At 38.6% G+C, this 10,703-nt stretch overlaps 1 protein-coding gene across 1 annotated transcript; it reads left to right on the top strand.

Moving 5' to 3' along the window:
* Window positions 1–856: 856 nt before the first annotated feature.
* LOC149408088 (zinc ion binding protein) lies at window positions 857–10,495 on the top strand. Its single transcript, XM_089616218.1, has 23 exons — window positions 857–1,191; window positions 1,441–1,653; window positions 1,747–1,895; window positions 1,995–2,090; window positions 2,369–2,436; window positions 2,639–2,740; window positions 2,933–3,080; window positions 3,281–3,424; window positions 3,531–3,650; window positions 3,740–3,796; window positions 4,122–4,181; window positions 4,266–4,373; window positions 4,809–4,951; window positions 5,093–5,171; window positions 7,369–7,431; window positions 7,525–7,655; window positions 7,833–7,938; window positions 8,482–8,670; window positions 8,758–8,985; window positions 9,082–9,237; window positions 9,326–9,487; window positions 9,567–9,683; window positions 9,932–10,495. Exons 1-23 carry the CDS (start codon window positions 1,029–1,031, stop codon window positions 10,106–10,108), a joined length of 2,979 nt encoding a protein of 992 aa, XP_089472344.1. The 5' UTR covers window positions 857–1,028; the 3' UTR covers window positions 10,109–10,495.
* Window positions 10,496–10,703: the final 208 nt, after the last annotated feature.

Below are 10,703 nucleotides of genomic sequence, written 5' to 3'. Positions count from 1 at the left end.
TAAGTTTCACAACTTTTAGGAAAATAGCCAACAAGTTTATATGACAATAATTAAGGTCTGATTTGCCATTATTTATTAACAAATTCGTCATTTTCTCTCTCCTATTTTTTTCCTACACTTTTTTTTACTTAAAACTTCAAAAAACCATAACTATCTCATATGAACTTGAAATCGAGTGATTCCAAATTCTACGGATTCGTGACACCGAGATCTTCAAAAATAGATCCATTATGTTTGACAAAATCATGTTTAATACCATAGATGTAGAATTATCACGTTACTACCTCAAATATGGAAATAACTGAAATTTTTTGAAATTATAAAAAAAATAAATGAAAACGTAAATATGATGCATTAAACATAATTTTTCATCAAACATAATGGGTCTATTTTTGAAGATCTCGACGCCACAAATTTGTAGGATCTGAAATCACTCAATTTCGAGTTCGTATGAGAAAGATACGAATTTTTGAAGTTTTGATGCAAAAAAAATTATTTGAAAAAAATAGGAGAGAAAAAGTGACGAATTTGTTAATAAAAATAGGGTAAATCAGACCTTAATTATTGTCACATAAGCCTTTGGCTATATCACTAAAAATTGTCGAACATAAGCTAGATCCAAAATCACATGTTTTTGTTTAAAGTGGCCTAATTAGCTACATATATAAAAAAAATATATCAACCTGTAAAACTAGAAGGCGAATGAGAATTAAGATCTTTACAGAACAATAGTTTAAAAGAAGATAGATCGGGTAATTTCTAAAACATTTATCAAGAAAAACAGTAATGAATTGGGCCAACGTACTTCCCTACCGTTGGGCTAGGCCCAATATAACCTGCGCCTCTAAACCAGCGCGCTCAAATTTTTCCATCGAAACCAAACGACGACGTTTGTTGCTGATGATTGATCGGAACAGCTCATGAGAAAAAGCCATAGACTTTCTCCGGATTCGGAATTGATCGCCGGCCAGTTTCCTACTCGGACCAGTACTTTTTGGAGTCTCGGCTAGGGTTTCGAGGATTCAGCTATGGACCAGGGACGGCCAGTTTTCACGGTCGATCTTCTCGAGAGAAACGCGGCGAAGGGACGAGGAGTCGTCACCTGTATGGCCGCCGGGAACGACGTCATTGTGATCGGAACCAGCAAGGGTTGGGTCATACGACATGATTTCGGACTTGGCGATTCCTATGGTACTGTTCTGAAATTGCATTTCCCTGAATTCAATTCACATCCCAAGCTATAGTTTCAATTCTTGTATGAGATGATTTTTAATTTTGCGGAATTTTATTTTTTTGGGTGATTCACTTGTTGCAAGTTATTGTTCAGTTTTAATGGTGTTAGAGTCTAGGTTGAAGTTCAATATGAAATAATCACGTTTTAGATGACTTGCAATTTACTTCCTGTTAATTTCCGAATTGCTAATCACATTTGAGCTTTAGACATTGATCTCTCGGCTGGCCGTCCTGGAGAATCATCGATCCACAGAGTCTTTGTCGATCCTGGAGGAAGCCATTGTATCGCCACAGTTGTGGGAAGTTCTGGCGCTGAAACGTTCTACACACACGCGAAATGGAACAAGCCTCGACCTCTGGGCAAATTGAAAGGTCTTGTTGTGAATGCCGTGGCCTGGAACAGACAGAGCATCACAGAAGGTAGAGTTTATTGGTCTCTTGGCTCGATTCTAACATTCTAAAATGTCGTTTGGTGATCTATTGTTTGCAATCTGATTGCTTGTTTAAATCCAGCTTCTACGAAGGAAGTTATTCTCGGTACAGACAACGGGCAACTGTATGAGATTTTTGTGGACGAAAGAGATAAGAAGGAGAAGTATATAAAGTCTCTGTTTGAGTTACTGGTAGCTGCGGAACTTCCTGAAGCCTTCATGGGTCTCCAGGTTTTCTTTCCACTAACTTAGAATCACCATTCACTCAACTTATTTTATTCATGTACACGTCTTAACTGTATTTGTTCTCTTGGAATTCAACGTTTGCAGATGGAAACCACTAGCATTCCAAGTGGCACCAGATATTATGTGATGGCCGTCACTCCCTCGAGACTTTATTCTTTCACTGGTTTTGAATCATTAGAGGTGCGCTGACTTGTATAATATCATCAGTTATAAGTAAAAAGATTATTTATTATGCAAGTATTAATGCACTATCTTATCCTTCTGATTTTTTAGTTTGAGATTTTTAAAAGTATGCCCTACATTGTCCTACATTTTTTTAAACCTCTTCCTACTAGCTGAAAGATTCATGCTTTTTAGCAACAATAGCCTAGAATTATATGCATACGTTTTATGCTTGTTCAATTCCTTTGATTCAGATTCTATGTTTGTTTGCTGTATCAATTCTTATTCATTTATAGACTGTTTTTACAAGTTACGTGGATCGTGCCGTCCATTTCATGGAGCTACCTGGTGAAATTCCGAACAGGTAATTTCCTTGTTTATGGTTGAATTTGGTTGTCCATTTGGAACTAGGTGACCAAATCAAGAGAACTTAATATCCAATTTCAGTTTAGGGTTCTTGTTACAGTTTATATGGTGCTATCATCAATAGCTTCAATACTATTGTCTTTGTTTTTCAAAATATGTCTAGAGCCAAGCTTACCTTTTTTCCCCTTTTCTTTTTCCAGTGAGTTGCATTTTTATATCAAGCAAAGAAGAGCTGTACATTTTGCATGGCTTTCTGGGGCTGGCGTCTATCACGGTGGTTTGAACTTCGGAGCGCAGCACAGGTAGATAAAGGGATATAATAACTTATTTTATTGGTTATAAATTAAGCGTCATATTTCTTACTTCCCCAGTGGTCGCGCATATTCGTCATTACAGAGATTCCATGGAGTTTTGATTATCATTGATCCTCAATCTTTTTTTGTAATTCCTGTAAAACCTCTTCCAACTTCAGTATCTGGAATTTTTTTTTGCAGTTCTCCAAACGGGGATGAAAACTTTGTCGAAAACAAGTCTCTTTTTAACTATTCAACCTTATCCGAAGGAGCTAGTGAATCCATAAAACCCAGCTCTATGGGCCTGTCCGAATTTCATTTCTTGCTTCTTGTTGGAAATAAGGTTAAGGTGTGTTGATAAACCATAATTAGCATTTTATGTTTAGATCATCTTGTATAAATATTCCATGCATGCGATTAGCACTAAAATTGGGACTATTTCTGCCGATATCTAACAGGTGTCAAAGGCCCGTGTGTTTCTTTCAGTGATTTTATGCATGCATATTCAGGAAAAAATTTGTCTTGATTTCCCGGGTTGTGATTTTGTAGGTTGTAAACAGAATCAGTGAGCAAATGATAGAGGAACTTCAATTTGAGCAGACATCAGAGTCTGGCTCGAGGGGTGTGATCGGACTATGCAGCGATGCCACTGCTGGATTGTTCTATGCATATGACCAGAGCTCTATTTTTCAGGTTCCGTCTCGTGATTAATTGCCTGATGTCTTTCGAAATCCCCCAAGGTTCACAATGTAGTATATTTGTATTTTCCCATGAATCTGACTTTGGAGAAAAAATGCAGGTGTCAGTCAATGACGAAGGCCGTGACATGTGGAAGGTTTATTTGGACATGAAAGTGTACGCTGCAGCGTTAGCGAATTGTCGAGACCCACTTCAAAGGGATCAAGTCTACTTATCGCAGGTCATTTTCAGTCCTGATTAAGTGAAACACACATCATAGTTAAAATTCTTTATCTTCCTGAAATTCTAATAATAGTGGTATATGTGCAGGCTGAAGAGGCATTTTCCTCGAAGGATTTCTTTAGGGCATCATCTTTCTATGCAAAAGTAAGTATATGACTTTCACAAATGAAATGAACCAACAAATGAAAAGAACCATATTGTATCTTGTAGTGTAGTCCTTAACCAATATAGAATGCACACACACTAGTGAGTGATTTTCTATCTAACTTATGTCCCGGACTACCTTCTATCTCATATTGTCTTGATTTGCAGAACATTACCATGCTTTTTATTTTTTGTGTTTTTTATTTTTATTTTTCTACCTAAGTAGCGTTATATAACACTGACGTTCAGATAAACTTTCACCTGTTATTTCCATTTTATTGAATGGAGATTACAACTTTGTGATGATGAAGAAAGTCTATTGCAGATAAATTATATAACATCATTTGAGGAGATCACTCTGAAGTTCATTAGCGCGAATGAACAGGTAAATGCAGGATAATTTCTTTGGTATTTTCTTTTATCTTGAAAGAGAATTTTCTACGATTAAATAAATATATTTTACTTGCAGGACGCTCTAAGAACTTTTTTACTGCGGAAGCTTGATAATCTTACTAAGGATGATAAATGCCAAATAACAATGATCTCAACATGGGCAACTGAATTGTACCTGGACAAGGTGCGCTTTTTTTTTTTTTTTGGATTAAGCTATGTTCCCAACAAGCTGTAAACAGTATGATTGAGTTCAGATATGGTATATCACTAAAGTCATACCCTTTTTATATCTTCTATCTGAACGAAAGCTTACAATGCAACTTTCACATGTTGTATGGTTCCCTTGCTTGCTGGGTCTTTGTTTTGTTCTGTTTATGTTGTATACATTTAGTTTTTCTTTGAGACAAAAAATATTAAGCTGTTCCAATTAACTGTCAACAAATGTACTCTATGATGATGATCATTCTACGTTAGTCTTAACCAACAAAATGTGCGCATCAATTGAATAGTCTGAGTGACCAATTAGATATATAAGATCTTCTAAGGTGCACTGAAGACATTTATAAATTGGAGATAAACTTTGCTGCTACGGATAAACTCAATTATATTTCCGTTACAGATAAATCGGCTTCTATTGGAAGATGACACTGCTTTGAATAACAGCAATTCAGAGTACCAATCAATACTAAAACAGTTCCGAGCTTTTCTTAGCGATTGTAAGGATGTACTGGATGAGGCTACAACAATGAGACTTTTGGAGAGGTAACTTCTTACCAGATCCCATGTCTTGTACTGCCTTTTGAAAAGAGCTTCAAATAGCTTTCTTTAGCAGAAGCCGCAATGAATAGCATTATTTCCAGTTAGACTAGATTATTCGAATAATGATTTAGCAATATATTGCAGCTATGGTCGGGTTGAAGAACTGGTATTTTTTGCCAGTCTAAAGGAGCAGTACGAAATTGTTGTTCACTATTATATTCAGGTGCTTTAATCCGTTGCGCTTTGTTATTAATTATTGTAACTGTTTTTTTTATAACCTAAGACATACGACTGTTCATGACCTGATCGAGCTATGATTGTCTCGTGGATTAACATAGACCATATTATATTCCGGTCACTGCATCCTGTTAGGACCGTAAGGGTAGTATTGTAATTACGTATTATTAGTTAGTTAGGCCGTTTACTTGGTATAAATAAGAGGTGCAAGGAAAGAAAAAGGGATCGGAAAAGAATTGTAAAGATTTGGTTAGGAAGTTAGTTCAATTTGGAGAGCACGGACCTCTCGAAAGTCCGATATCTTTTGTAAATTCCCGTTTAATCAAGAAAACCAATTTCAGTTCGTATCAAGTTGACCTAGGACGTATCAAGTTGGTATCAGAGCAGTGACGATCTCGAGGATGTGGAATCAGATTCCGACCTTCGACGGCCATAATCCGCGAGCTGGATTTCATCGCTGGAGTACTTCTTCTCTGTCGACGATTATTCAGAGTATGAGAAGTTAGATATCGCTGAAGATTCAATGGTTGGATATGCGCTACGGTGGTTCTGATGGGAGGATCGTCGTCGACGATTCATATCCTGGAGAGAATGGAAGCTCTGCGTTCTCGACCACTTTCAGCCGCCGCCGGTGGTGCAAGTACCTCACTGGCAAACCAAATCGAAGAACACGGCGGCGAGATCGGAGGTCGTAGAAGGAGAAACCGGATCGATCCGTGAGCAGATCAAGAACGCGAATCAAGACGTGCAAACGACTCAGCAAGAAATGAGGAACGAGGTCTCGGCGAGATTCGACGAGTTCCAGTGCATTTCAGACGATAAATTCGCTCATCTCACGAATCGGTTGGAGCGAGTTCTACAGACCACGCAAACCAGTCAGACGGCGCTGGAGAATCGCGACCGAGTCGCACCGGAACACGCGACGGCGCCGAAGAACGCCGATCGACTCGCGCCGGATAGTGCTTTCGTGGCGCCGGTGAACTACAGAGACGCGACGAAACGCGCGACCACGTCGAGCATGAATCTAGATGGCGACGGAATTCTCAGATCTAGATCCGAGGTGCGCGAGAACGGTGGAGGAAACGGCCTAGGGTTTCGCGAACCAGCACCGGCGACGAGAGTCACACGCGAGAACGTCGGAGGCGGCGTGCTAGGGGTTCGAGAGCACGCACCGGCGGCGCGAGTTGTGTGCGACGAGGAACTCAGTCCTCAGCCTCTTGAAAACGGCGCGGCTGTAGTGACCGCGTGGCTGGACGACGTTCAAGCGTTTGGAGTCGCCAAATCAAGACTTCGAGTCTTGAAGAAGTCTCTAGTTCATTTCCCTGGTGTTCGTCGGAGTGTGAGGCGGAGGTGGCGAGGAGTGTGCTGCCCGAGAAGGCGCGGGAAAGTCCGGCTGAAGAAAACCAAAACGAAAAGGAAAAAGAAAAGTAAAAAGAAGAAGAAGCGGAGAAGAAGTGGCGATGGTGCATCACGCTGGCGACAATGGCAGGACTCCGGCAACGGCGGCAAGAATCCGGCGACGATGGCTGAACTCAAGAGATTCGCTGCTACATTTCGCAAGTTAGATGGGAACATGAAGAAGAAGAAGAAGAAGAAGAAGAAGAGCGGCGGCGTCATTCCGGCGGTGCAGGCGGTTGGGGAATCCTGTGAGCAAACGCAAAAAAAAAAAAAAAAAAAAAAGGAGGAGAGCAAACGCTGGTGAAATAAGAAGACCCCTAGGTTAGAATACCTAATTGGGCCTTTGGGCCAATTCAGATGGGCTGGTAATAAAAATAAAAATAAAAAAAAATAAAAAAATTAAGCTTTTAAGCACCACCTTGAGGACAAGGTGGTCTTTTAGGGGGGCGGTATTGTTAGGACCGTAAGGGTAATATTGTAATTACGTATTATTAGTTAGATAGGCCGTTTACTTAGTATAAATAAGAGGTGAAAGGAAAGAAAAAGGGATCGGAAAAGAATTGTAAAGATTTGGTTAGGAAGTTAGTTCAATTTGGAGAGCACGGACCTCTCGAAAGTCCGATATCTTTTGTAAATTCCTGTTTAATGAAGAAAACCAATTTCAGTTCGTATCAAGTTGACCTAGGGCGTATCACATCCTTATCACCTCATTTCTCTGTCTTAGGCATGTTAACTAATTTGTTTGTTGATAATATTTTTTTTCTCCTTTTGGGTTCTGACATTAGCAAGGAGAAGCAAAAAAAGCTTTGGAAGTGCTTCAAAAGCCATCTGTTTCAATAGACCTTCAGGTAAAGCGAAAGTCTGAAAATTTGAAATAAATACTTGTTACGACCACGCGATGTTCTATCGTAGTATGATATTTTATCATTGTCATATTACAGTACAAGTTTGGGCCAGAGCTTATCATGCTTGATGCTTATGAAACTGTAGAGTCCTGGATGACTACAAAGAAACTCAACCCGAGGAAGCTGATCCCAGCAATGATGCGTTATTCAAGTGAACCTCATGCAAAGTAATGTAGAACCAAAATTTCACATTTAATCAGTTTTTTTTTTTCATTTTTCTTAATTGTTTTTAATCAGTTACAAGTATGCATGATATCCTTTGCCTATGATTCGCAATGTATTATGTGATTCTTTCGTATGATTTACGGTATCAATTTTGTTTGTTTGTTTTAATTTGCACGCAGGAATGAAACCCATGAAGTTATCAAATATCTGGAATATTGTGTTCAACGTTTACATAATGAGGACCCTGGAGTCCACAACTTACTTCTCTCATTGTATGCTAAGCAGGTTGGCAGTCTTATACTATAAACTGTTGGCCATAAAAGATAGATATTATTATTTATTATTCTGATTCTGTGCAATAAGATATTATTTTGTAGTCGTGTATTAGTCTGATAAATCCCTGAATATCAGGAAGTAGTTTATTATTCTAGTAGCTTCTCATATGTGTATATATACGCATATACTGAATCAATAAAATTCAGTACCTATCAATAAAATCACAGTACTGTTTCAAATCTCATATACCATATTGCCGATCCTTCTAATCGGAATTATACATTTACAAGAGTTGATTAACAGAAACTTCTGTTGAATTCTAGTCCGGAACTAAGAAACGTGCAGACACATTCCGTGAGTGCGAAGTATCTTTTTGAATTTTTGATAAATCAATATTAAATGGTGTGAAAGTAATGAAGCAAGGTTTTACCCGGATTGAGAGTAACTGGCACATATTCTATTGTTGCCTTGGAGTTGATTTTAAACTTCATTAACTAGCGAATGATAAGTAGTTTAAATTTTTTTGTACTTTGATTTTTGTTTTGTGACCAGGAAGATGACAGTGCACTACTTCGGTTCCTTCAATGCAAGCTTGGGAAAGGACGGGAAAACAGCCCTGATTTCTTCTACGATCCCAAGTACGCATTACGACTTTGCCTTAAGGAAAAAAGAATGCGTGCATGTGTTCATATATACAGCATGATGTCTATGCATGAAGAGGCTGTTGCTCTTGCTCTACAGGTTTTTTTTTTTGTCTATTGGCTCTTCAGTTGGAACATTATCTTGCATTTCTGTCTCTTGATGGCACTTGTCAATCTTATGGATCAGGTTGACCCTGAGCTTGCTATGGCTGAAGCTGACAAGGTTGAGGATGACGAAGAGCTGAGGAAGAAGCTTTGGCTGATGGTGGCCAAACATGTCATCGAACAGGAAAAGGGTGCTAAAAGAGACAACATACGTAAAGCAATAGCGTTTCTCAAAGAAACTGATGGCCTTTTGAAAATCGAGGATATCTTACCATTTTTTCCCGACTTTGCATTGATCGACGACTTCAAGGTACAAACATTTTCATATCATCTCTTATTTGGTCAATGTTTTTAAGTCATACCCACGCTTTCTGTTTTATTTTATTATTTTATCAATGTTTTGCAGGAAGCGATTTGCTCGTCTTTAGAGGATTATAACAAGCAAATTGAAACTCTGAAACAAGAGATGAATGATGCGACTCATGGCGCGGACAATATTCGGAATGATATAAGCGCACTTGCACAAAGATATGCTGTGATTGAGCGCGAGGAAGAATGTGGGGTATAACTCATCTAATCTCTGTTACTCAATTGATTATATATTTATTCCAAGACCAAGACCTAACTAGTTGCAAATATTATTACTGAAGGGATGTAAGCGTAAGATATTAACGGTGGACAGAGAGTACCAAATGGCCCGAGGATACTCGTCAGTGGGACCAATGGCACCCTTCTATGTCTTCCCATGCGGCCACGCCTTTCATTCCCAATGCCTGATTGCCCACGTCACTCGATGCACAACTGAATCTCAAGTACCTCGCTACTTTTATTCCTTTTCTTTGTTCATAGTTTGTTTTACTATGTATATTGAAATCTCTGGTGGTTTTGCAGGCCGAATATATACTAGACCTACAGAAGCAAATTACATTACTGGGTGGTGAAGCTAGGAAGGATTCAAACGGCAGTCTTAACGAGGACTCCATTACCAACATGGCTCCAGAAGATAAGGTCAGCTTTATATTAGACCCGAAAGTGTAAAATTAGTACTAACAAGTCATTAGGGTGGGTCATCAACATTGAGAAAATATTGATTGATTTATGTATATAGCTTAGTTATTAATTAGAGTGAGGGAGATAATGGCCTAGCGCTCGAATTGTTGGCCGCTCTGGTTTATAATCATTTGTTGATTTGGTTGAATGAGTGATCTTTGGCTTAGTGTTTATTTTTGTTTTTCCTTGGTGGTTTTTCTTTGCAGCTTCGATCAAAATTGGATGATGCCATAGCCAGTGAATGCCCGTTTTGCGGGGATTTGATGATCCACGAGATCTCGTTGCCTTTCATCATCTCAGAAGAAGCACTCCAGATTAGCTCATGGGAGATAAAGCCACCCCAAACACTCGGAAACCAGAGAACCCTTTCGTTGCCTTTGTGATCACTCCGTACTCATAGATTCGTTTTTGCATGTGTGTGTGAGAGAGAGAGAGAGAGAGAGCTATATAACCTTTTCATGTGTATTTATTCCTTTTGGAAGTTGAGCTATTGGGTCGTGATGTGCAATTCATTACTGCATCATCACTGTTGTTGTAGTTTGGACTTTGGACGTAATTTTTTTATTTCCTCTCTTTTGCTAATAAGATGTGTTGGTCCTTAGGTGAGTGGGTTTTTCATCCATCAACGTGTTGTTATTATACAATGATTGAATGAGAGTGTCGTACTGTATTATTTAGTTTGCATCATACAGTGTAATTTATTATTGTCTGCTGTTTGTGTAAAAGACCTTCATATTTTATATTTAAAATTGAATTCCTGCATCATCTAAGGCAAGTTTAAAATATCTTTTGGGTACTTCTAGTAGTTTCTGATGAATTTCGACACGACTTCTATGATAAGCTTTTTGTTTGAAAACTTTATGAATCAGTTCCAGTTAATACAAGTCCATTTTTTTTTTCATGTTCCCTTGATTGATAAAATATGTCTCAAAACATTTTGAGCACACTCTTGTACAGCTTCATGAAATATTACTTATT

This window comes from Urtica dioica, chromosome 1 (assembly GCF_054948205.1).
Source record: "Urtica dioica subsp. dioica isolate 48M chromosome 1, U.dioica_male_clone48M_v1_H2, whole genome shotgun sequence".
Taxonomy (NCBI): domain Eukaryota; kingdom Viridiplantae; phylum Streptophyta; class Magnoliopsida; order Rosales; family Urticaceae; genus Urtica; species Urtica dioica.
The sequence above is the reverse complement of the archived record's forward strand: the minus strand, read 5'-3'. Positions and strand labels throughout refer to the sequence as shown.